Here is a 27,732-nt window from a genome sequence, read left to right as displayed (position 1 = left end):
CCTCTCCACAATGGCCAAGACCAGAGAGCTGTGTAAGGAAATCAGGGATAAAATTGTAGACCTGCACAAGGCTGGGATGGGCTACAGGACAATAGGCAAGCAGCTTGGTGAGAATGCAACAACTGTTGGCGCAATTATTAGAAAATGGAAGAAGTTCAAGATGACGGTCAATCACCCTCGGTCTGGGGCTCCATGCAAGATCTCACCTCGTGGGGCATCAATTATCATTAGGAAGGTAAGGGATCAGCCCAGAACTACACGGCAGGACCTGGTCAATGACCTGAAGAGAGCTGGGACCACAGTCTCAAAGAAAACCATTAGTAACACACTACGCCGTCATGGATTCAAATCCTGCAGCGCACGCAAGGTCCCCTGCTCAAGCCAGCGCATGTCCAGGCCCGTCTGAAGTTTGCCAATGACCATCTGGATGATCCAGAGGAGGAATGGGAGAAGGTCATGTGGTCTGATGAGACAAAAATAGAGCTTTTTGGTCTAAACTCCACTCGCCGTGTTTGGAGGAAGAAGGATGAGTACAACCCCAAGAACACCATCCCAACCGTGAAGCATGGAGGTGGAAACATCATTCTTTGGGGATGCTTTTCTGCAAAGGGGACAGGACGACTGCACCGTATTGAGGGGAGGATGGATGGGGCCATGTATCGCAAGATCTTGGCCAACAACCTCCTTCCCTCAGTAAGAGCATTGAAGATGGGTCGTGGCTGGGTCTTCCATTATGACAACGACCCGAAACACACAGCCAGGGCAACTAAGGAGTGGCTCCGTAAGAAGCATCTCAAGGTCCTGGAGTGGCCTAGCCAGTCTCCAGACCTGAACCCAATAGAAAATCTTTGGAGGGAGCTGAAAGTCCGTATTGCCCAGCGACAGCCCCGAAACCTGAAGGATCTGGAGAAGGTCTGTATGGAGGAGTGGGCCAAAATCCCTGCTGCAGTGTGTGCAAATCTGGTCAAGACCTACAGGAAACGTATGATCTCTGTAATTGCAAACAAAGGTTTCTGTACCAAATATTAAGTTCTGCTTTTCTGATGTATCAAATACTTATGTCATGCAATAAAATGGAAATTAATTACTTAAAAATCATACAATGTGATTTTCTGGATTTTTGTTTTAGATTCCGTCTCTCACAGTTGAAGTGTACCTATGATAAAAATTACAGACTTCTACATGCTTTGTAAGTAGGAAAACCTGCAAAATCGGCAGTGTATCAAATACTTGTTCTCCCCACTGTATAAGGTCCCACAGCTGACAGTGCATGTCAGAGCAAAAACTAAGCTATGAGGTCGAAGGAAATGTCAGTAGAGCTCAGAGACAGGATGGCACGAGGCACAGATCTGGGGAAGGGTACCAAAACATGTCTGCAGCATTGAAAGTCCCCAAGAACACCATCAGCCTCCATCTTAAATGGAAGAAGTTTGGAACCACCAAGACTCTTCTTAGAGCTGGCCGTCCAGCCAAACTGAGCAATCAGAGCTCCAGAGTTCGTCTGTGGAGATGGGAGAACCTTCCAGAAGGACAACCATCTCTGTAGCACTCCACCAATCAGGCCTTTATGGTAGAGTGGCCAGACAGAAGCCACTCCTCAGTAAAAGGCACATGACCGCCCGCTTGGAGTTTGCCAAAAGGCACCTAAAGGACTCTCAGACCATGAGAAACAAGATTCTCTGGTCTGATGAAACTCTTTGGCCTGAATGCCAAGCAATACGTCTGGAGGAAACCTGGCACCATCCCTACGGTGAAGCATGGTGGTGGCAGCATCATGCTGTGGGGATGTTTTTCAGCGGCAGGGACTGGGACTAGTCAGGATCAAGGGAAAGATGAACGGAGCAAAGTACAGAGATATCCTTGATGTAAACCTGCTCAAGAGTGCTCAGGACCTCAGCCCGGAAGCGAAGGATCGCCTTCCAACAAGACAACGACCCTAAGCACACAGCGAAGGCAATGCAGGAGTGGCTTCGGGACAATTATCTGAATGTCCTTAATTGGCCCAGCGAGAGGCCGGACTTGAACCCGATCTCTGGAGAGACCTGAAAACAGCTGTGCAGCGACACCTCCCCATCCAACATGACAGAGCCTGAGAGGATCTGCAGAGAAAAATGGGAGAAACTCCCCAAATACAGGTGTGCCAAGCTTGTAGCGTCATACCCAAAAAGACTTGAGGCTGTAATCGCTGCTAAAGGTGCTTCAACAAAGTACTGAGTAAAGGGTCTGAATACTTATGTAAATGTTATATTTAATTTATAAAAATATATGTATATTATTTTTTTTATTTCACCTTTATTTAACCAGGTAAGTCAGTTGAGAACAAGTTCTAAATATAATAAAAAATAAAATAAATAAATAAACTGTTATTGCTTTGTCATTATGCGGTATTGTGTGTAGATTTAGAAAAAACAACAATTTAATCAATTTTAGAATAAGGCTGTAATGTAACAAAATGTGGAAAAAGTCTAGGGGTCTGAATACTTTCCGAATGCACTGTCCACACACACACAGACGTAAACACACAAAGAGTTCCCCCATACACACACAACCACTCCCGCAGCAAGACCAAGGGATGTGTGTTTGTGTGTGTGTATAATGTGCGTTGAATTCCAAATGGCAAGCCAGCTAAATCTTTTGAATGAAAGAAGCATTTCACAATCTCCTCTCTCTGATCCCAGCCAGGGAATAGGCAGCTGGAGCTAAATGAATTAATGATAGTGTTTTGGTTTGGTTAGGATCCCCCCCCCCCAAACCATCCCTCCATCCCCTTTATTCCACTGTTTCTTCTTACTGGCCATGGCATCTCAAGTGCATTTATAACACGCAGTTCAATTATTCATGGATGAGATGTAGAGAAAGGGGGAGGAAGTGAGAAAGCGAGGTAGGGGAAAAGAGAAGTGGGAGAGGAAGGGGATGGCAGAGAGGCGAAGGACGGAAAAAATGTGTTACAATGCAGTCTAGAGAGACTGAGAAAATGACAGAGAGAGGAGACTCGTCCTTCACCATGCAGTCACGCTAAATTCAATACCAGCAACACAGCTTCTCTCCTCTCACCATCCGTCCATCCAGACTTCCTCTGCCCTACTCCCAGGCTGAGATAGCAGGTGTCATGGCCCGATAGAGGGATGTAGAGATGGAAAGACAGAGGAGAGGAGAGAAGGCCCAGCGGCCCATCAATAACACTTAAAGCTGTAAGCGCGTGATAGGCTGGAGAGAGAGGGAGCGGACAAGGAAGAGAGAAAAAGGGAGAGGAGGGAGGGAGAGATGGCAACAGAGGTCTAGAGCCAGAGTGCCAGAGAGAGGAAGAAAGAGAGAGATGGAGAGAGGAGCCTTCACTCCTCAGCTGTTAAAAGTGTTGGTGGAATTGACCAATCAGGGTTTTCTGTGGGTCACTATGGGCTAAAGCTCTCCACGCTTCCATGCTAGCTTAGCTATGCTCTCAAGTGGAAGGTTGTAGCCACTGGCCAGTGAGTTTGTGAACAAACTATTTAGAAATGTGCCATATAACAATATGGGCCATGTGATACAATGGAATTGAATGTGGCATGACGGAAGTATGTGTCTTGGTCTTCAATAAAAGTGACATTGTGAACGAATCTTATTCAACAGCAAATATGTGCCAATATGCAAAAGGCAATATGTTTTGTGTTTAGTGGGTCAGTTCAAGGCTGATGTCTTCGGTCAGTTTGTATTCAAAACATATAGTTTTTCTGGGTCACAACACAGAACAGTTGGGTTACCTCTGCATTAGACCACACTGCTTTTAGCTTCCTAACCCTCTGTGTTAGAACTAGGCCAAGTTACATAACATCAATCAGCTGGCGGAAGGCAAAATGGCTCCACTTTACACCTTAGTGCATCTCTCCCCCACCTGCACAGCAACAGGAAGAGCGGGTTGGGGAGGGGGATTGAAAGATGAATGGTAGTTGGGAGGGAGAGGAAAGAGAGAGCGGGATAGATGAAAGAGGAATATTGAAATAGGATGGGGAGGGAGGTAGAGAACGAGAGGAAGGAGAGACAGAGGGAGGGAGGAAGTTCCGGAAGGCTATTAAAGATGCATGATAGTACCCAGGCAGGGAGTCCCTCTCCTCTTCTCCTCCTCGCCCCATCTTTCCCTTTCCCATCCCTGTTTCTGCTACAGCATAACGCTCTACAGGAAGAGGGTGGCCCCAGTTCACGCCCACGCCTTCTCACACGCACACAACCTTATGTGCATGCATTCTCATAAACACACGCAAACACACACACACACACACACACACACACACATAGGGACAGACTTGATCCCACCAAGGGCCTTTTTTACCGGGAAATAGGGGGAGTGGTGCGGAATGAGGGGGAGGTGTTTTTTCACCATCTCTCTTTCTTTCTCTCTCTCTTAACAGACATGCAACCTTCAGTAGGGGTGTGGTGTCTGAGTGCTCTGTTATGAGCAGTCCACTTCCTGCTAAATATTTTAGAACTTACTGTATGGAGTCAGCAATATGATGCTCACTGCATTATCTGTTGTGCGGAAATGACTGTGTGTGTGTTTGTGTGTGTGTCTGTACGTGCGCTTTCTGTTGGGTGGATGGAGTCTGATTGTGTGTGCCCTTTTATCTTTGTTGTGCATCTGTGTGCATTTGTCTGTGTTGGTATATCTGTTCTCAGTCAATGCACACTTCTGTGTGTGTCCGTGCATGTGTGTGTATTGTATAGGCTGTGTTTGAGTGTGTGTTTTATGTTGTCTCCTTGCTCTCCCTCTGTGTGTGTGAGCGCGCACGTGTTAACAACCCCCCCCTCCCCATACCCCCCATACAGTATGATTAGTTCTGTGAATTGGTGTCAGTTAAAAAATTCACATACCCCAGTGTGATGAAAATAAAATCCTTCCATGCTGATTGTAATGCAAATTTGTGAGATTAGAATATGCTAATATGTTAATTACCGAAAAGCAGCCGGTTTTGGCTGTAATGTGGTATTTACGATAAGGTGTATTGTGTACCCGTATCACAATATCCCAAATGATTTGTGTAACAATATTGTTCCACCATTGTTGATCCAACATCATGCATTACAGAGTAGTTAAAATATCCATGTTGCTTTGGTTTGTGTAACATTCCCCATTTCGTCATTAAGAAGTAACAGAGAAGATGTAATCGTACGAGACACTGACATGCACAGTGTACATACGCAAGCACACACACATGTCCCTATTAATCTAGACAGATCTGAGCAGAGCTGTCGGTTTAATAGTGTTATTTATGTGTGTGTACCTAAAATCAATGAAGAGACACGTAGATATCACACTGAGACGTTGGCTAGCTGCAGGTTCTACGTTTAGTTTCCTTTCTCTGGAGTCTCCTCATTATAACAAGCTACAATTAGAGAGGAGCGCTCTAGATCCAGAAGGGGTTTCACTATGGTTCTACTGATTTAGAAGTGACTTATTCCCTGTATGTTTCTATAACTGGTAGGACTCATCCTGTCTTATCATGTAGTGTTGAGGTTCAGAGTATTTCTTACCATTGCTTAGGTGGAGTGGGTCTTCTGCACATAGCTCTGTTGCACCCTGAACTGAAATGTATAATCATACAACACACTGGAACACACACACACACTTTTCATGCCTCTGTTGATTTCAATTGAACGTTTTGGAATGTTGAATTTGAGCCTCACCAAGGGAAAAATATGGAGAAAATGCTGGTCTGTCTGTCTGGTTGCATTTCAGTGTGTGTTTAGCAGCTAGGCCCTAAGGAAAATAGTACCAGCCTTCCATCGTCTGCACACATGCGTAAGTGGCGTTATTAAGCCTAGGTTTACCATGCCTTGCATCAGATGTTGAGGAGTTGAGTGTGGGGAGAATTTAGCTATTTTCTCCTCACGTTTTCCAGATTGTGTGATGCTGTGTGTGACGCTTGTCTTTGAGTGCATTGCATGTGTGTATCGCACGTTCCCTTTTCTCCCTATAGACTAAGGAGATGTGAGGATATAGAGAGAAGAGGTTCTGTGTCTGATCGAGTGGGCATGTGTCCCTGGTCTACTGCACTGTATGTAAGTGTTTGGGTTGACACTTTGGAGAAGACCTTTCACTTACTCCCTGCACAGCTATTATAGCCAGCTTGGCACAGCACTGTTTTTAAAAACAGAAAATGTCCCTCTTCTCTCACGGATGGGATGGTACTAGAAGTGGCAGTTAAATCTCAATCTCCAGGGTGCAGTGAAGAGTCACACTCTTCAAGACGTGGTACTATTCATCTACCATGAAGCTAGCTATCATAAGGCTAGAGCGACAGTGCTTTAAATTGTATTGCACCCTTCCATCACATGCATCAGCTATGCCATCAGTATAAAATGATCCCCAGGGGCCGAATCAAATCTGGAGATCCTTGCCTGAAACTCGGACTTAAGTCACGTATTGTTAGTCATTGGGAGATTTAGGCTGCACCAGAATTTGAATTATGGCAGAACTCACACATTTGAAGCTCGAATGTACAAGCACTTCAGTCATCAGCCTGTAAAGTATTTATAAGCCTAGGGAGTCCATGGTACACAGCCCTGGGTGGGGAAAGGAGCGCTCCGAGGTCATCAAGTGAAATACCACCACCTCCACAAACAGCCTAAGGCAGGCTGACATTAAACCAGGTCTGGGTGGATCTATACCCTCATACAGGAGTAGACACGCACACTCACACACATACATACACTCAGGCACAAACGTACACACACACCTTTCCATTCCCCACACACACTGTCTCTCACACACCTTTGTATTCAGGGCATTGTACAGGCGGTCCAACTCCCCAGAATGATAATATCACATTAGCCAATATCTGCTCCAGAGGCTGTTTGTTCAGAGGACACTGTGCTATCGAACACCGCCGCCGCCCTGAACTTCAAAAGCTCTCCTCCACATCTCATTACCGGATGATAGCAGAAGTTTAGAGCAGTGAGAGGGATCCAATGACCTGAAGGTGTTCACTCCCTTTCTCCGACCTGTACACCCCTCTGGCCTATTATCTCTGTTGTCTGTTCACCTTTTCTGTTGGTTCGGTTCATGTTCTTTTGTCTGGTCATCTTTCTCTTGCCCTGTGTCCGTCTCTGGTTGGTTTTCCCTTCTCTCTTGTTCTGCCATCTTATTCTTTGTCTACTCTGACTGTTATTTCTCTTTTCATTTACCTCTTTTTCGCTCTTTGACTTTATTTACATTTTAGTCATTTAGCGGACGCTCTTATCCAGAGTGACTTACAGTAGGTGCATTCATCTTAATATGGCTAGGTGGGACAACCACATATCACAGTCATAGTAAGTACATTTCTCCTCAATAACGTAGCAATCAGTAAAGTCTGAGCTAGTAAGAGGGGGAAAGGTCAAGGGCAAATGTTTTTTAGTATTTGTTTTTTCTTTACTTTTCTATTTTGCCCTGGTGTTCTCTGTTTGTCTGTTAATCTATCTTTTTTTATTAGCATTTTATTCAGACGGGATAGCGTGAAATCGGTCTGCCACCTGTCTATGTCTGTCTGTATCTTGTTTGTTTGACCTGTGTCTCTGTATAGTATATCCCTCTATTAGCCTCTCATCTCCAATCCAAGTCTTCTTGTCCTCTTCCAGGTGGCAGCCATTAACCCCAACCACCCCCTGGCCCAGATGCCTCTGCCCCCCTCCATGAAGAACTGTATTCAGCTGGCAGCCTGCGAGGCCTCAGAGCTTCTACCCATGAACCCTGACCTCCCCGCTGACCTCTTCACCTCCTGCCTCACCACGCCCATCAAGATCGCCCTGCGCTGGTAAGAGCCACAGTGGACCAGCCAAAAGATGGATCAGTCCAACTTAAAACTCCTTATTCTCAGACACCCTGTCTAAATGGCCTACTTTCCTTGTTCAATGATATCCATTGATATTGATATTAGTATGAAAACTATTTAGATAGGTCATTAGTAGACATCCCTGATAAATTCCCCAAATCTATGCTCTCTAAAGCTTTGATGTGTCATTAGTTTTGAACATATTTGAACATACTGTTCTTCGGGGAATATATCGGTATAGCCTTCGTTTGGCATACTAATATAATTTGATATTATTCCATATTCCGTGGTGTTGTATTTTCTGCCTCTAGTGTTGTCTGTCTGTGTGGGACAGCAGATTCAGCATGTAGAGCACACTGTGTGTGTATGTGTGTGTGTGTGTGTGTGTGTGTGTGTGTGTGTGGGGGGGGGGGTCTTGCTTACCAACCAAAGGTGATTTCATCACCTCTAAAGATCCCCTGTCACTTTACCATGCGTGTCCGCCCAGTCATTACATAATTAATACATCCTACAGATAGGCGCGTGTGTGTGTGTGGGGGGAGGGCGGACGGACACGCATGGTAAAGTGACAGGGGATCTTTAGAGGTGATGAAATCACCTTTGGTTGATAAGCAAGACCCCCCCCCCCCACACACACACACGCCTATCTGTAGGATGTATTAATTATGTAATGACTGGGTGATGATTAGGGTAGTAGGGCACAACAATATAGGATGGTGTTTACCAGCTTTACTGGGTTGATGTCTGGCAGAGAGCTGATTCAACTGGGACACTAGCACAGGAATCCTCTTGGAAATGGCTCACGTCAGTTGGTGTAAAAGGGGAGAAAATGGACATTGAATTAGGCTGTCACCAATGTTCAAGTTCAGGGCGTATGTTTTTGCCTCTATTTTTGCTTAATGAACATGACTCTGGCATTGCGGTGTTCTCTGTAGTGTGTTTCTCCTCTGTTGCTCATGAGTGGAGACCTCAGAAGTCTCTGTCTATCTATCCGACCATCAGTGTATTTTCTTCACCTGTGTGTGTGTGTGTGTGTGTGTGTGTGTCATTGCCGAGATGTCAGTAACTGAGTTACTGAAATTAGTTTCATACTCACAATGGGGTTAGGCCATGAGCCCAAATCAATCCAATCTGTGCATTATATTAAACGTGATGCTCCATAAGCCGGAACATCTCTTTCCTCTATCCTCACTTTCACTGTCTATCAATTCAATTCAAAGGGCTTTATTGGCATGGGAAACATATGTTTACATTGCCAAAGCAAGTGAAATAGATAATAAACAAAAGTGAAATAAACAATAAATGAACAGTTAACATTACACTCACAAAAGTGCCAAAGGAATAGACATTTCTAATGTCATATTATGTCTATATACAGTGTTGTAATGATGTGCAAATAGTTAAAGTACAAAAGGGGAAATAAATTAACATAAATACGGGTTGTATTTACAATGGTGTTTGTTCTTCACTGGTCACCCTTTTCTTGTGGCAACAGGTCACAAATCTTGCTGCTGTGATTGCATACTGTGGTATTTAACCCAATATATATGGGAGTTTATCAAAATTGGATTTGTTTTCGAATTCTTTGTGGTTGTGTAATCTGAGGGAAATATGTGTCAATAATATGATCATACATTTGGCAGGAGGTTAGGAAGTGCATCTCAGTTTCCACCTCATTTTGTGGGCAGTGTGCACAGCCTGTCTTGTCTTGAGAGCCAGGTCTGCCTACGGCAGTCTGTACATAGTCAAAGCTTTACTTCATTTTGGGTCAGTCACAGTGGTCAGGTATTCTGGACCAAATAGCATTCTAGTTTGCGCTGTTTTTTTGTTAATTCTTTCCAATGTGTCAAGTAATTATCTTTTTGTTTTCTCATGATTTGGTTGGGTCTAATTGTGCTGCTGCCTGGGGCTCTGTTTGTGTTTGTGAAAAAAGCCCCAGGACCAGCTTGCTTAGGGGACTCTTCTCCAGATTAATCTCTCTGTAGGTGATCACTTTGTTATGGAAGGTTTGGGAATCGCTTCCTTTTAGGTGGTTGTAGAATTTCTTAATATTATGTACTTCCTTTGGATTTGATGCCTCATGATTGAGTATTGCTCTGTTCAAGTAGACTGTGATCTGATAGGGGTGTCCGTGGGCTGACTGAATGCTCTGAGAGACTGGGTTGAGGTCAGTGATAAAGTAATCTACAGTACTACTGCCAAGGGATGATCTATAGGTGTACCTACCGTAAGAGTCCCCTCAATGCCTACCATTGACTATGTACAGACCCAGTGTGAGACAGAGTTGCAGGAGTTGTGACCCTTTTTTTGTTGGTTGTTTTGTCATAGTTGTGTCTAGGGGAGCATATTTGGGAGGGAATGCTGTCACCTCCAGATAGGTGTTTGTCTTCCTGTGTGCTAAGAGTGTCAGGTTCTTGTCCAGTTCTGGTATTTAGGTCACCACAGACTAGTACATGTCCCTGGGCCTGGAAATGGTTGATCTCCCCCTCTAGGATGGAGAAGCTGTCATCGTTAAAGTATGGGGATTCTATTGGGGGGGTATATAGGTAGCACACATGATGATTTTTCTCTTCTTCTGTTTAATCTCCTTATTAATTTCTAGCCAGATGTAAAATGTTGAGTCTCTTGAGTCTCTTCCCTTGAGTCTCTTCCCTGTTTCACACCTGGTAGTTTGGTGGATGGGACTACCAGCTCTCTGTAACCTAGAGGGCAACCAGTGGGTCCGTCCCCACTATACCATGTTTCTTGTAGGATGACAATGTCTGTATTTCCAATGTCTTTTATGAAGTCTGGGTTCCTTCTCTTTAGGCCAAAGGGAGATGACCTCAGTCCTTGTGTATTCCCGGATGAGATTGTAAATGCTTTGTGTTCCAGTGTCTAGTGTTTTCGTGTGGTTTAGGTTCTGACCATTACAGTAGGTGTGAGCAGAGCATGTTGAGCTTCTGATACATACCTCTTAGGTCACAGGATGGGGCTTGGGCGGGTGTATTAGTGGGGGTTCGGCCTGTTAATCTGCTCATGGCCTGGGCATATGTGCGGCTGTCATGTTGAGGTCCTTGCAGCAGGGGAGGGGAGCATGGGGGGGAGGGGCATAAGACTGATCTGGGGGGGCCTAAATAGGGTGTGGCTAGAGTTTGTTTGGGGAGAGGTCGACTGGTTGGGGTGGGGATGTAACTGGTGGTGCTGTGGTCTGGGTGTAGGTCCTCTTGGTGCAGGTCCTCCGGGGGAGTCTCGCTGGTCTGGGCGGGGTTTTCGTTTCTCTGTTGCTCCTCTTCGTTTCTCTGTTGCTCCTGTGTGAGGTGCTGGGGCTGCAGTTGAGGGTGATGTCCTTCAGGGTCCTGGCAAAGGTGGGGACTGCTGCCTTGTAGAGGTGGACCTGGTCATAAAGGCTGTTCAAGTCTAAGGTGGAGTGGTGGGCCAGGTAGACATTAGGTTTTGAGGCACAGTCCCGGGAAATGCTTGCATTCACCTGCTGTATGGTGGCAGTATTTTTGTGGTAGCAGGGTGGAGATAACCACTTGTTCATTGAGGAAAGTGGAAGGGGATTTTTCAATCACTCCCTTGAGTGCTGTGGCCACCCTTTCCTGCTGGGCTCTCAGGTCGTTTGTGCCTGTGTGTATTATGATGTGGCTGTTGGACCCTAGCTGTCCTCTGACAGCAGCGCCAGGGCACGCCGAGTGTTCGGAAACCAGAGTTTAGCCACTTGGTGTTTTGAAAAAAGGACAGATTGAAGAGGTGTGATCAGACTCGCTCGGGGTGGGGGAGTCGTCACCAAGAGAAATCTTCTCCTGCCGGGGTCTTGCTTTGATTCTGTGGAAGTCCATTTGGAAATGTATGAAGTTGCCCTGCACCACCACTGTTCCATTCTTGTACAGGTTGACAGAGGGTGTCTGTCTCAGGGTCCCAGTTTTCCAGTATTCTGATTTTCTGCCAATACTCTCTCTCTTAAAAGAGGGGTAGTGTGCTCTTATAGCTGTGTGCCATGCCCAGGGATGGTCTGTGTGGAAGATTAGGTTGTTTACATTCCCATTTTAGTAGCAGACAGCAAATAGTGTCTCTGGATTGTCCATGAGGAGCTTCTCTGTGTACTCTTTCCATGCCTTGTCATTTTGAATGTCCAAGGGGTACTGTACTGTGGTGACCTCTGCACAGAGGGAAGCCATGGAGCAGGGGGACAAAGAGGCCTCTGCATTTGGGTGGGGGAGAAACTCTGCTGGATGAAAGTAGGCCCTTTCATGTTAGGTTGAATTTCTATGAATACCATAAAACTTCAGTTAATAGCCTGGGTGTTTATTTGCTCAACACAACCAGTTCTTATTTGAGCCTGTCTTTTTCCTTTCCTTTTTCCTCCCCCCACCTTGCAGTCTCGCCCTCTTCTGATCCACAGACAAACTTTGAAGTTTGACTTTTTGACTTCGCCATTCTCTCACTTGTTTTGGATCAATTCCAAAATGCCTGGCTGTTACCTTGTCTGCATTTTGTTCTGTGAATTTGGTCACTGCTAGCTTGAATTTTATGTTTTTTTTTTTTTGGTTGTGCTATGTCTAGCAACGATGACAGATAAAAAATGTAACTATATATTACTGTTCAAAAGTTTGGGGTCACTTAGAAATGTCCTTGTTTTCTAAAGAAAAGCAATTTCTTTGTCCATTAAAATAACATCAAATTGATCAGAAATACAGTGTAGACATTGTTAATGTTGTAAATGGCTATTGTAGCTGGAAACGGCTGATTTAAAAAAAAAAAAATTGAATATCTTCATAGGCGTACAGAGGCCCATTATCAGCAACCATCAGTCCTGTGTTCCAATGGCACGTTGTGTTTGCTAATCCAAGTTGATCGTTTTAAGAGGCTAAATGATCATTAGAAAACCCTTTTGTAATTGTTAGCACAGCTGAAAACTGTTGTGCTGAATAAAGAAACCATAAAACTGGCCTTCTTGAGACTAGTTGAGGATCTGGAGCATCAGCCATTGTGGGTTCGATTTCAGGCTCAAAATGGCCAGAAACAAATAACATTCTTCTGAAACTCGTCAGTCTATTCTTGTTCTGAGAAATGAAGGCTATTCCATGCGAGAAATTGCCAAGAAACTGAAGATCTCGTACAACGCTGTGTACTACTCCCTTCACAGAACAGTGCAAACAGGGAGGCCCCGGTGGGAGGCCCCGGTGCACAACTGAGCAAGAGGACAAATACATTAGTGTCTAGTTTGAGAAACAGGCACCTCACAGGTCCTCAACTGGCAGCTTCATTAAATAGTACCCGCAAAACACCAGTCTCAACGTCAATAGTGAAGAGGCGAATCCGGGATGCTGACATTCTAGGCAGAGTTGCAAAGAAAAAGCCATATCTCAGACTGCCCATCTTAATATTTTATTTTTATTGACCAGTCTGAGATATGGCTTTTTCTTTGCAACTCTGCCTAGAAGTTCAGCATCCAAAATGGCACCCAATTCCCGATATTGTCCACTACTTTAGACCAGAGCCATATGGGGACCCTATTTTGACCTTCAATTGAATGAGGACTCTGTAGTGTCATAAATATTAATGACTTTAAAAACTGCAATTTGTGGACTAACAATCAGGAAGAGATTGGTACTGAAAGACCACTGCAGAATCTGATCTCTTATCCTGTGAACTACAATACCAAGCACACCCTCTCTCCTTATGTCCTAATTTTGTTGTAGTTTGAGGGGATATTGGGTAGGTATATCATGTATCTTAGCGTTTGCCACTGTTCTGTGTTCAAACAGTGACAATTCTAGTACAAATCGAAGGTATTGGCAAGAACTCTGCAAGGTCTCAGATGTGCACATATGACGTACAGACACACGTCCCTCTAATGGTTTTTCTATCAATGGTGTAATGGGTACATCAAATGGCAGTTTCTGAGAAAAGTGAAAGTGGAGTAGCCATATCCTCTTCTTTGTCAACTATCTTTTAATGCTCAAAGGATCCGTTATAGTGGGAAGCATTGGCGTACAATAATACCATTGGGGAAGGATGTTTTATAGGCATATAATTCCCAAAAAGGGTTACCTCTCATTCTTTGGTTGAGACAACTGAGGTTTCAGTGGTCACTATACATTTCTTGGCATTTGTTGCAAGTATATTGTGTCTTGGCTAAATTTCTAACCCAACATCTAATATTATCAATGCCACCTAATCTTTATTTCCCAATTGACTAATTTGACCTCTCAACTTCTGGTAAAAATAAAGGTAAATGATGAAGTAATATAACGGTAGATAATATTTATATAGCCAAGTCTCATTGCTTAAGGATTTGATCATCTTAGAGTAAAAATCATTGGACTGGTCATAACGGATAATGTTTCCATTGCTAGAAATATCTATTATCAGCCCTATCTCGAGACTGCAGTGAAATCTGACTCTCTCTCTCTTTCTCGCCCTCACTCTCGCCCTGTCTCCCCTCCATGCTGAAAGAGGCATGTGCTTTTACCCTTAGCTAATTGCATTCAGCCCCAGAGTGAGAAAAGGAGTGAAAAAAAACAGACGAAGGCTCACTTAGACGTTAAGGCTTACCTAGGCTTCCAAACCTGCAAAGAATTGCACAGAGGGAAGTGAACGTAAGAGGGAGGGGTGTTGAGAGTGAGATAGAAAACAAATATAAGAAGAGTGAGAGAGGGATTCCTTGCTTACCAGAGCAAGAAAATCATTACTGATAGAGTACTGATGCCCCCGATGGAATGGGGGGGTCTATGGTAATGGAGGGGGGAAAGAAGAAGAGCTAGAGAAGAGTGGAAAGGAGGGGAGCAAAGGAAGGGAGATAAAAAGAAAAGGAAAGGTAATGAGGAGGCAGGAAAGGAAGGGAGGAAAGAGGAAAGGAGGGAAGAAGAGAGTAAAGTAGTGGAGAAGAGAGAAGCGGACAAGAAGGAAGGATGAGAAAGGGCTGAGGAGGAAGGAAAGTAGTGGAGAAGAGAGGAGGATTAAATAAGGAAAGGTAAAGGAGGATAGTGATGCTTGAGGGACTGCATGCTTATCCATAGCCATGGGAAGTAGGGGTGCTGAGGGTGCTGTTAAAGCACAATGGTAAAAAAAAATATGGATCAATTATTTTTAATATTTTTTAACCAATTTATTGCACAAGGCCTTTATTACTTCTGTATGAGTGGAGAGCGGAAAAAAATACTTGTCAGCAGAATGGAGAGAATCTTCCCGTGGCCATTTGCTTATCAGATAGTTAGGAGCATCATATGGCCTCGTGTGACTGTAGCTGAGTAGCTGCATCTTCCTGCTGAATCTTTAAAGGACACTCCTGTTCTACTGCTCCTTGGCAGGTGACTGCCTCAATATCCTGGAACATTGGCGCTTCCGACCACACTCCTCGTGCCAACCCTGCCACCTGGGCATCGTGTGTGTTTTCACTAAGGAAAGTCTCACACGCACGCACGCACGCACACACACACACACACACACAGGCAGGCACACAAACGTGTGTGCTTGCATGTGCAGGGTCCAACGTAATTTATTTCCTCACTGTCCCGTTTGGCATGCTTTCTCTCTATATTCAGCCATTAATAGGCTATATTTGGTTATTATGATATACATAGGCCCATTCTGTTCAGGACAACCCAGGGTATAATGCATGTCAACCTTGTAACTGTGGATCAAGCGTAGTGATCATAAACGTTGATGCTGTAGATTACACAAGTTTTCAAATATAGAAATATGCAGTGTACATTTAGACTCATGGGTGTGTGGTTTGCTTGTATGACATCTAGTGATGTGACAAATTGACAATTTTGCTTACCGTTTAAACTGCCATAAAAAAAAGTATGTTTTCCATTAAAACAATAAGAAAACAATAATCCAATTCCACGTCAATTCACAATGCAGAATAATAATACCTATTAGATATTAATGACCGACCGCTAGGGCCAGGCTATGAAGTTATATCTACCGCAGTCGTATACCCTTTAAAGCGGCTCATCTATGGCATATTTGTTTATCTGTAAGGGCACACTATAGCTTTTTAAATGCCGACACGAAACCATCTCTGGAGTTTCGAAGTGAATGAACAGGCATTTTACTTGTAAAGGAATGTCGCTGTAAAGGAATGTCGCTGTAAAGGAATGCGGCTTCTGAAGCTGGACTAACGTCCATCACTAGGCGAGTTGCCTGCGCGCAGATCTCACACTCTTAAAAAAGTACTTTAAAATAACGTGTTAAATGACTTACCAAGACATTTAGTAGAAAGAAAACACATCTTCCACTAGGAATCGATTCCTAAGATTCAGTTGCCGCACTTCCGGGAACACAAACACTTGCATATTTCATAGCGAGCTAGCGAGGGACGGAGAGAGGTGGGTGGGGTCACAGTATAGGCAGGTTGGCCCCCAGTCAGACGGAGTCAGAACCGTGCACTAGGCCTATCTATCAGCAATCAAAATCTGTATCTCACAACGGAATGCTGTATTTCGCAATTTATTGGCTTGCAATGTCTCGCAACTTCATTAAAGCAGGGCATATCATCAATGAATAGACTAGGTTATTCTACGTGCAACAGACCGAATACTGAACACATACTAGATAGAGCAGGCGAGCCAGCTGCAATGTGATTTTAATTTAGTAAAAAAAAAGTTTTATAATAAAAAAAGTTTTTTTTCAATTTTTCTTAATGTTAAGCATCCCAATTTCATTGAAAGGTTTTAATGTTTAAACGTTCACACCCCTAATGACATCAAAGCGGTATTTATTATTGTCCTCAACGTCTCATCTTTCAGAACACAACTCCTTTATCTGCCATTTACAGTGCATTCGGAAAGTATTCAGACCCCTCAACTTTTTCCACATTTTGTTACGTTACAGACTTATTCTAAAATGGATTAAATTGTTTTTTCCATCAATCTACACACAATATCCTATAATTACAAAGCAAAAATAGGTTTTTAGACATTTTAGCAGTTTTATAAAAAATAAGAAATTGCTCTTAGTGGAGAAGGTAAGAACTGCCGAAAATGCACTGTCAGAGCAGAATACTTATTCTGTCAAGGAAAAGTTAGTTTTTTTATAGAGGCATAAGAAATGTGACGGTGTGTAAATTATGACACATTAGTGCAGGAAATATAGAAATGTATTAAAATGCTGGAAGTGAATGATGGAATTTAACAATTAACTATGCAAATAAGCAAAAGCTGTGTGCATTAAGGAAATAGACACCTGGCTGAAATCGAAGCCAGTCTCTAATAAGCGCCTGTTTTGTTCAGTGATTTAAGCAAATAAACGCCCGGGCTATTAATTGAAGTTTTACGGTATGTGTCTTAGTATTTCTAGTACAATTCTAGTACAAATCGAAAGTATTGGCAAGAACTCGGCAAGGTCTCACACGGGCACACATGCCGTACAGACAGGCATTCGTCGCTCGCATATGTTTTTTCTAAGAATGACGTATAGGCTAATGGATACGTCAAATGGCAGTTTCTGATAAAAAGTGAAAGACTGGAGTAGCCATTTCCTCTTCTTTATCAACTATCTTTTCATGCTCAAAGGATTAATTATAGTGGCATTAATTATATAATTATATAATATTAATTATAGTGTCTTGGCTAAATTTAAAACCCAACATCTAATCCTTATTTCCCAATTGGCTCATTTGGCCACACAAGTAATGTAACGGTAGATAATATTTATATAGCCAACTACCAAATTGCTTAAGGATTTGATACAGCCTTAGAGTAAAGCTGTTGGATTGGTCATAACAGAGAATGATTTCCAATACTAGAAATATCCTCTCTCGCTCTCGCTCTCTCTCGCTCTTTTTCTTCCTCTTGCTCACTCACCCTTTCTCTCCCTTCCATGCTGAAAGAGACGTGCTTCTCTCCTTAGCTAATTGCATTCAGCGCCGCAGTGAGAAAAGGAGTGAGAAAAACAGGTGAGAAAGCTTACCTCGGCTTCCAAACCTGCATAAAATTCACAGAGGGAAGAGAATGAAAGATGGGGATGGGATAGTGAGAACGAATATAGAGACGGAGAGGGATTCCTTGCTCATCAGAGCAGAAAAGCATTACTGATAGAGCACTCTCTTCAAGGGATTTCCCTGATGTTGAGATAGAGGGTGGCTATGGTAATGGAGGAGGAAAGGAAAAGAGTGGAGAAGGTGAGAAGAGAGGAAAGGAGGGGATAAAATAAAGGGAAAGTTATGAGGAGTGAGGAAAGAAGGGAAGGAGAGAGGAGAGAGGAGAGGAGGGTTAAATAAGGAAAGGAAAGGAGGATTGTGATTCTTGAGGGACTCTGCATCTTTATCAGATAGTTAGGAGCCAGTCATGGCCTTGTGTGACTGTGAGGAGCTGAGAAGCACCATCTTCCTGCTGAATCTTTAAACAAGACTCCTGTTCTGCTGCCAACTCCTTGACAGGTGACTGCCTCAATATCCTGCCACCTGGGCATCGTGTGCGTGTGTGTTTTCGCTAAAGAAACTAAGTTCTCACACTCATGTAAGCACAAACACACACACGCACATAACAGAAAGAGAAAGGACACAAATGTGTGTGTGCACGCTTTCGTGCATGCGTGTGCGCGACCTTAGCTTCCCTCCTGAGAACATGGACAGCCTCTCCTATCACCTCAAGTAGCTTCTCTTCATTATCTATGATGTTGTGAGTGACAGTACACCTTCAAAAGGCACAACACTGGAATGAAAATGTATCAGCAAACTAACAACTCATTCTCTCTGTCCTCACATCTCCTTAGTCAATAGGGGGAAGGAGGAAACATGGGGGGGAGGGTGTAACACAAACACACACAGAGTAAAATGTAGCTGTTGTCCTTATCTGTGGTGACTTCACAACGGGGAAGCAAAGCATTGCTTAGCCTCACATGTTCAATCAATCCAATTTATTTAGCAGAAACTGCTTCTCCGATGTCATGGCGACGTGGGCTTGCTAAGCACAGAAACACCTCATCGGGTCTAACGGTCGTCTCGTGCTGAACTGCGCATGTGCAGACTGTTGTTTTGGACAAAAATGAAAACGTGTCAGTTTGTCACCATCACAAGGTTGTAGAAATAACATGTTCAACTACATTGGCTCGACTCTAGGTTGTGCCTTTAGATGTCAAGAAAAAGAATTTGTCACTTCTCTCATTCACTTTTTAAACCCCAAACCCCAGCCTGGTATGCTTGGTCTGTTTCGCAAGCGTTCCTGGAAGTCTCACTATGTTGCGCCTCTTGGTTTAGATACTCTGTGACAAGGCTTTGGCTTTTCCACAGAAATGTTTGGTGATCAACTAGGAATGCCTTGAACATCAACCAGTCGATCGGTTGGTGACAACAGCAATATAATTGATAAAACGCAGAGTTGTATTCAAAACGGTAGTGTGTTTTAGCCCAGGGTCTTCAAGGTATTCCGAGGTAGTTCCAAAGTATTCTAAGGTACTCCAAGGCTGATTTCTTCATCCCGCTCCCGCCCGCACCTGCAGCCTTACATACCGCACCTGCTGGCTTTCTGTCCGACTGCCACCTGCTACTGCAAGGACTGGTCCCAAACCCAACCACAGTCCCGCAATGTTATTTTAGGCGTATGTGACGTAGCTCACTTGCCAGCCATGGTCCCAGCAACTTTACACCCTATAGGCAATATAAAATGTGCAAAAATAACTTAAATAGGTTAAATTACCAGAGCTTGTCACGTGGCCCATTATATTAGTATATCTGTATTACTGGGCTATATCAACCAATATGCTAGATGTAGTTGAAGAGAGCAGAGTTGGAGAGACTTGCACTTTCTCTTGATCTATTGTTATAGCCTTTTAGGAGAGTGAAGATTTTCAGATAGTGAAATATGGGTGATCCATATTTATTTCTACGCAATGTTGTAAACTATAGCCTAATCATATTTAGAAAGTGCATTTCCTTGGAAAGATAACTGCCCGTGCTTCTCCGTCCATGCATAGGCTATTGCCTACTCTATTAAATTGAGACCACACGCACACCTGTCTCGCAGGGATTGCTACTGAACTTGAAGCAGCAAGAATGATGACAGCGACACTTGCCATGTTTTGCATATAGGATACAGCCTACACTACATACATGGATAATGCTGTTGTGTATTTGAGAGGTCACAGCTGTGTTTGTATGCAGGTCAAGATACACTACATTACCAAAAGTATGTGGACACCTGCTCGTCGAACATCTCATTCCAAAATCATGGGCATTCATGTGGAGTTGGTCCCCCCTTTGCTGCTATAACAGCAAGTGATAGGGAAGGCTTCTTCTGGGAAGGCTTTCCACTAGATGTTGGAACATTGCTGCAGGGACTTGTTTCCGTTCAGCCATGAGCATTATTGATGTCGAGCTTAAATGTCTTGTCAATAAGTATTCAACCTCTTTGTTATGGCAAGCCTAAATAAGTTCAGGACAAAAAAATTGCTTAACAAGTCACATAATACATTGCATGGACTCACACTGTGTGCAATAATAGTGTTCAACATGATTTTTGAATGACTACCTCATCTCTGTACCCCACACATACAATCATCTGTAAGGTCCCTCAGTCGAGCACTGAATTTCAAACACAGATTCAACCACAAAGACCAGGGAGATTTTCTAATGCCTCGCAAAGAAGGGCACCTATTGGTAGATGGGTAAAAATAAGAAAAGCAGACATTGAATATCTCTTTGAGCATGGTGAAGTTATTAATTACTTTGGATGGTGTATTAATAAACCCAGTCACTACAAAGATACAGGCGTCCTTCTTAACTCGGTTGCTGGAGAGGAAGGAAACCGCTCAGGGATTTCACCATGAGGCCAATGGTGACTTTAAAACAGTTACAGAGTTTAATGGCTGTGATAGGCGAAAACTGAGGACGGATCAACAACATTGTAGTTACTCCACAATACTAACCTAAATGACAGACGGAAAAGGAAGCCTGTACAGAATAAAAAATATTCCAAAACATGCATCCTGTTTGCAATAAGGCACTATATTAAAACTGCAAAAAGTGTGGCAAAGAAATTAACTTTTTGTCCTGAATGCAAAGTGTTATGTTTGGGGCAAATCCAACACATCACATCACTGACTACCACCCTTCTTACATTGAATCTTCCTGAGTGGCTTAGTTACAGATTTGACTTAAATCGGTTTGAAAATCTATGGCAAGACTTGAAAATGGCTGTCTAGCAATGATCAACGATGAACTTGACAGTGCTTGAAGAATTATATAAATAATTATTGGCAAATATTGTACAATCCAGGTGTGCAAAGCTCTTAGACTTAACTAAAAAGACAGCTGTAATCGGCGCCAAAGGTGCTTACTTATGTAAATGAGATATTTCTGTATTTATTTTTAATAAATTGACCAAAAAAACCAAAAACCATTCACTTTGTCATTATATGGGGCATTGTTTGTAGATGGGTGAAAAAAACATATTTAATCCATTTTTAATTAAGGTTGTAACACAACAAAATGTGCAATAAGTCAAGGGATATGGATACTTTCTGAAGGCTAACTAGTGATTCCAGGCTACTGTTAAAAACAGCTGCGAGATATTAGCTTTTTCTCCATGACCAAAACATGATGACATTCCATTTTTAGCTGATGTGGGAGTAAATTCATTCAAGCAGCATATCAAACTGGGATAACATTATAGGTTACACTGGCACCTAGGTCAACGGAGTGGAGCTTGTAGTAACTTTAAGCGTTTTTTTTTTTTCGGGCTGCCTAATTCCAAACGGTGTAAAAAAATTATATATATATAAAATACATTTTCTGAATGGAAAAATGCTTTCAGTGTAAACCGTAACAACTAAAACCACAAAGTATGTAGAAAAGATAATCGACCTATATCTTTTAAAATAATATAATCTTTGAGAGCTAACAATCACCAATAACAATCACCAAAATAAAGCTAAACAGTCAGGGATAATTGAACATTTCCAAAACAATGAATTTAGAAGTATTGATTTTGGTATTATGTTAAAGCAAAAGAACACAGCATTAGCAATGGCAAAATGCATAGAATTGCAGGAAATTAGCTTTAAAGCTGCAATATGTAATGACCCGACCAAATTTATATAGAAATGTGTGTTAGATCTATCAATGTCATTGAAAGCAAGTCTAAGAAGCGGTAGATCTGTTCTGTGTGCGTTATTTCTATGCTTCCCATTAAGTTTAATTTTACTTTCGGTTTGTACACCAACTTCAAACAGCTGAAAGAAAATACAATGTTTTTGGTTATGGTAAATATATTTCACAGTGGTTTATTGATGGTACAATGATTCTCTACACTATACATGCTTGTTTTGTCACATAAACTGAAATTAGGCAAACTATTTAAATTTTAGCAACCAGGAACTGGCGGTGCAATTTCTGCATAGTGCATCTTTAAAACTGCAACATTTTCTCTCAAATCCATGGCAGAATATGTAGAATCACAGGAAATTATTAGCTTTGAAACTGCAACATTTTCTCTCAGCAATTCCATTTTTAGAGTTGCAGGAAACTTGCTTAAAAATGCTAACATTTCTCTACGCCGCCAAGATGGGGAAACTCTAAACTTCAGACACTCCCATGCCACGCCTCCTGACATGCCCACCACCTAAGCCCCTGCTCTTGATTTACAGCATTTCCCTCAGACAACAACACGTGCAAAAGTAGCCCAATTAGCGGAAGGGCTGGGGGCATCTTCATGTCGTGTGCGGTGCTCAAGTTTCTAACAGCTGTCAGTCAAAACCCACACAGCGCTGTGAAGCAGAGAACCTGAGCGCTGACGTCATGTATAGCATGTTACTGTACAGCCACTGCTTCCAATTTAGGCGCGGATCAATGACAAAATCTGCAATTTTTTAATTGGGGGCTACTAATGGCTACTAATCAGGAAGAGATCGGTACTGAAAGACCACTGCATAATCTGATCTCTTTTTCTGTGAACTACAATACCCAGCTTTTACCCTCTCTCATCTGCTAAAGTAGTGTTGTAGTTTGAGGGGATATTTGGATGTGTTGTTTTTTGTGTGTATGTGTCTTAGTGTTTGGCACTGTTCTGGGTTCAGACATTGACAATTCTAGTACAAATCTAGTACAATTCTAGTACAAATCGAAAGTATTGGCAAGAACTCGGCAAGGTCTCTCACGTGCACACATGATGTAAAGACATGTCACTCTCATGGTTTTTCTATCAAAGGTGTCATTTAGCTAATGGGTCAAATCGCAATTTCTGAGAGAAAGTGAGACTGGAGTAGCCATTTCCTTTTTTTATCAATTATCTTTTCATGCTCAAAGGATCCATTATAGTGAGTGAGATGCATTGGCGTACAATAAAACCATTGGGGGAGAAATACATTTTATAGGCATAATTCAGTTTTTTGGGACAATTCTCATTATTTGGTTGAGACATTAAACTGAGGTCTCAGTGGTAGGTTTCCCGTTTCCCTTTCATTATACATCTCTTGGTATTTGTTGCAAGTGTATCATGTCTTGGATCAATTTCAACCCCAACATCTAATATTACCATGGCCACCTAATCCTTTCTTCTCAATTTGGCTCGTTTGACTACTCATCTTATCTGGTAAAAATAAAGGTAAATGATGAAGTAATATAACGGTAGATAATATTTATATAGCCAAGTCTCATTGCTTAAGGATTTGGTAGTCTTAGAGTAAAGCTATTGGATTGGTCATAACAAAGAATGATTTCTAATGCTAGAAATATCCATTATCAGCTCTGTCTCGAGACTGCAGTGAAATCTGCCTCTATCTCTGTAGCTAGCTCTCTCTCTCTCTCTTTCTCTTTCTCTCTCTCTCTCATATATATATATATGCTGAAAGAGGCATGTGCTTCTCTCCTTAGCTAATTGCATTCAGCCCCGGAGTGAGAAAAACAGACAGTCTCACTAAGACGTGATGGCTTACCTCGGCTTCCAAACCTGCAAAGAAAAATGCACAGAGGGAAGTGAACGAAAGAGGGACGTGGGATGACAGAAAAAAAACAATATAGGAAGAGTAAGAGAGGGTTTCACCAGAGCAGAAAATCATTACTGATAGAGCACTCTCTTCAAGGGATTTCCCCGATGTTGAGATAGAGGGTGGCTATGGTAATGGAGGAGGAAAGGAGAAGGTGAGAAGAGAGGAAAGGAGGGGATAAAATAAAGGGAAAGTTATGAGGAGGGAGGAAAGAAGGGAAGGAGAGAGGAAATGAGTGGAGAAGAGAGCAGGGGAGAAGAAAGAAGGATGAGAAAGATCTGTGGTCCTCTGTAGCTCAGCTGGTAGAGCACGGCGCTTGTAACGCCAAGGTAGTGGGTTCGATCCCCGGGACCACCCATACACAAAAATGTATGCACGCATGACTGTAAGTCGCTTTGGATAAAAGCGTCTGCTAAATGGCATATTATATTATTATTATATTATATTATATTATATATATTTATATTATATTATATCTGAGGAGGTTGGAAAGAAGGGGAGAAGAGAGGAGGGTTAAATAAGGAAAGGAGGATAGTGATTCTTGAGGGACTCTGCATCTTTATCAGATAGTTAGGAGCCAGTCATGGCCTTGTGTGACTGTGAGGAGCTGAGAAGCACCATCTTCCTGCTGAATCTTTAAACAAGACTCCTGTTCTGCTGCCAACTCCTTGACAGGTGACTGCCTCAATATCCTGGAACTTTGGCGCTTCCGCACACTGTCCAAATGCCAACCCCGCCGCCTGGGCATCGTGTGTATGTTTTACTTAAGGACGCTATGGTCTCACACTCATGCAAGCACATTCAAGCACACACTCACACTCACACACACACAGATCCCAGAAAAAGAAAGCACACGTGTGTGTGTGTGTGTGTGTGCACGCTTGTGTGTGTGTGTGCTTGCGTGCACGCTTGTGTGTGTGTGCTTGCAACCTTAGCTTCCCTCTTGAAAACTTGGACAGCCTTTCCAGTAACCTCAAATATCTTCTTATTATTTATGAGGCTTTACGTGAAGGTACACCTTCAAAAGGCAAAACACTGATACATTCTGAATGAAGATGCATCAGCAAGGAGCTGCAATATCGGTCTTATATTCCTTTCATTTGGCTAGATATCCCTTAACTCTCTATGTCCTCACATCTCCTTAGCCTATAGAGGGAAGGAGGAAACATGGGAGGAGGGTGTAACAGACACACACACTTCCTGTACAATCTCTGGAGCGTGGACTCGATATGGGAAATGTAAATGTAACTGTACTCTTTCCTCTTTGTCGTTATCTGTGGTGACTTCACAATGGGGAAGCAAAGCATTGCGTAACCTCATGTTCTATTTTCCTGCGGTACTACTGTACATTCAGCTTTGTTTCAACAGACCTAAACAGGAATGTAATAGTACAGGAAGAAGAGTTTTACCTCATAAAACCTCGTGAAACCTCAGAATACCTTGTAACTACCTCAGACTACCTTGAATGCCCTGTGCTAAAACACATTGCCGTTTTGAATGCATGTCTGTGTTTTATAAATTCTATAGTAATGCAAAGACCTTTGAAATAAAATGTGTTTTCTTCCAACCAGAGTGCCTTGAACCAGATCCATGAATATACATGATACATATACGGCTCTGCCCTCGAACCATAGAAATTAATAAAGATAGGTTATGCCTGGAACATCCTTGAGACGTAAGCCCTGAACCTACTGCTCCATATTATTCTGTGTTACAAAGCGGTGACAATGTTTCTCTGTCTGAATAACCATTTAGCCTCTAATAACAAAACACTAAATTATGGCATTGTTCATGGAAGAATGGTGTTGCATCCCTCTGATAGAGTTCCAGACACTTGTAGAATCTATGCCAAGGTGCATTGAAGTTGTTCTTGCTCGTGGTTGCCCAACGGCCTATTAAAATACACTTTATGTTGCTGTTTCCTTTATTTTAGCAGTTACCTGTATATTATACAGCAATAGCAAGGAGCCAACAGTCAGTTAATTAGTGTTTTAGTAATTAGTGTAACATGTTAGTGTATCAACGAGGGAGAGCAAGGAAAAGGGATGGAGTGGGAAGCCGGAAAAGATTGAGATGATGATAGAAGGAGAAAAGGACAGGAGGAGGGAAGCAGAGGGTGAAGGAGAGGCAAAAAATAGAAAATATCCTAAAATAGAGGGATACAGAGATTTGGAAACTTGGTAGACGAGACAGACTTGGAGTTGAGAGATGTGTAAAATGGAGAGGGGGAGTGGAGGACAGACTGAGGGAGTTGGGGTTGGGAGACATGAAGACATTCAGAGGGATAGGGGAGAGCGAGAGAGACTGAAGGACGGAGAGGGGAATTGAAGGAGAGATCCGCATAGAGGGAAAGATGGAGATGGAGGGAGTCTGGGGAGGGCTGATTGGGGGATGTAATGAGCTGTAGCAGACAGTCTGCTCCAAGGGGACCAACAGAGACGCTCCGCTCCTCCCTCTACGACCCACTTTGGGATCCCACCGAGAGATAGCCACTGCGCATGCGCACACACAAGACCACACACACACACACTCTCCCTCGCTCTCTCGTTCTCGCTCTCTCCCAAGCACGTTCACACAGACCCACAGTACCACTCCACAAGTTCTCTCTGCTCCACTCCACTTCTCTCTCTAGTACAGCATGTCCTCTGACACCGTTCTCCATCTCTTCTCTGTTTGTTTTGGCTGTGGATCAAAGTCTCCTCTCCTCCTGTGTGGTTTAGGAACACTCCTGCTTTAGGGGATGAGTGTCTCCCTGCTTGTTTAGAACAGTCTGTCTCTTTTGAAGTCTCTCTCCATCTCTGAATCTCATTCTATCTATATGGCCTTGTCTCTATTCATGTTCCATGTCCTATTTGAGAAGAATCGTCTGCCACTTTGACCTCTATCCTAAAAGTTCATAAACACAACAAACACAGTGGGAGACCTGTGTGGAGAGCTCACCATCTGAATGTAATGGCCACCTGAGGTTTGTTGTGGGGAGTTGTTACAGTGTTCGTCTGAACTGTGTCTGTGCACGTGCTTGAATGTCCAGATGAGAACACGTGTGCTGGACTGCTGGTGGTGGGTTTCTGCATAATTCAAACGTTGGATTTGTGTAACACATGCACACTCACACACCCCCCCCCCCACCCCACACACACACAATCCCCACCTCAGACACTCACCTGTGTTCCCCTTGATAATAATGACTAAGCCCTATCTGAGATCCCAAGCCAGCTGCTATATTTGATGCCTCAGCAGCGCTATAGCGTGCCTCTTCTCTACTTTACCTTTAAACATCACCCTGCTGTGAACACACTGTACCTGCTACCAGCCGGGTCTGTCCATGCACAATAATACCCTCTTCACTGTGGGAGTCCCAGTACGGTCTAAATAGACCTGTATGTACTCTGCGTGTATCCCTTAGTGACCTGAACCTCACCGAAACTTCTCTAGTTCAAAGACCTGATGCCTTGTAATTGAAAGTTATTTATTGTTTCTGTGATACTTTTTTCACTGTGAAAACAAATAAAAACATTTCGTTGTGGTTGGCACGCTGCAATGCTTGCACACATACTGTATGCAAACGTTTAGCGGTTTACAGAGTAATTAAGAACTGAAACATTTTTATAGTGCTTTTGTTGTTTGCTTTCTAGCTGTCCTGATTTGACTGGATCTCTGTTTGTGCCCTCAGGTTCTGTATGCAGAAAAGTTCCAAGCTGGTGCCAGGGGTGACGTTGGACCTCATTGAGAAGTAAGTACCGCTGTGGCAACTCTCCCTCCCTCCCTCTTTCATTTCTGCTTTCTTTTGATTTGATTGCTTTCCTTTTGTTCTCTCTCTCAGCATGTAGTTTGGACCGATTTAAAGCCCTTTTTCTTTTGTAAAGCTCTGATCTGTTTTTCTTTTTTGAATGGATGGATTTTAGTATGTTCTTGTTGCGTATGATACAAATATGCCAGATAAAAGGACCTACAGATGCAATTACACTCGTTTTGAGAACATAAAAGGCAGCTTACAGCACCTAGAGCCGTGTCTCTACCCCAACTACAC

The 27,732-nt window shown here is 43.0% G+C and overlaps 1 protein-coding gene across 1 annotated transcript in view; it reads left to right on the top strand.

Annotated features, from left to right (window-relative positions):
• The window catches only part of LOC311113360 (regulatory-associated protein of mTOR-like), a gene marked incomplete at its 3' end in the record, with an annotated part of 102,246 nt that extends 74,807 nt beyond the window's left edge, over positions 1–27,439 (top strand). The window contains exons 7-8 of the mRNA XM_084156574.1: positions 7,591–7,766; positions 27,376–27,439. Coding sequence (XP_084012700.1) covers positions 7,591–7,766; positions 27,376–27,439 — 240 coding nt within the window. The remainder of the gene's footprint in view (positions 1–7,590; positions 7,767–27,375) is intronic.
• Positions 27,440–27,732: the final 293 nt, after the last annotated feature.

Source organism: Coregonus lavaretus (genome assembly GCF_964263955.1).
Source record: "Coregonus lavaretus genome assembly, chromosome: 40".
Taxonomy (NCBI): Eukaryota; Metazoa; Chordata; class Actinopteri; order Salmoniformes; family Salmonidae; genus Coregonus; species Coregonus lavaretus.
This window is presented reverse-complemented; position numbering and strand designations above follow the sequence as displayed.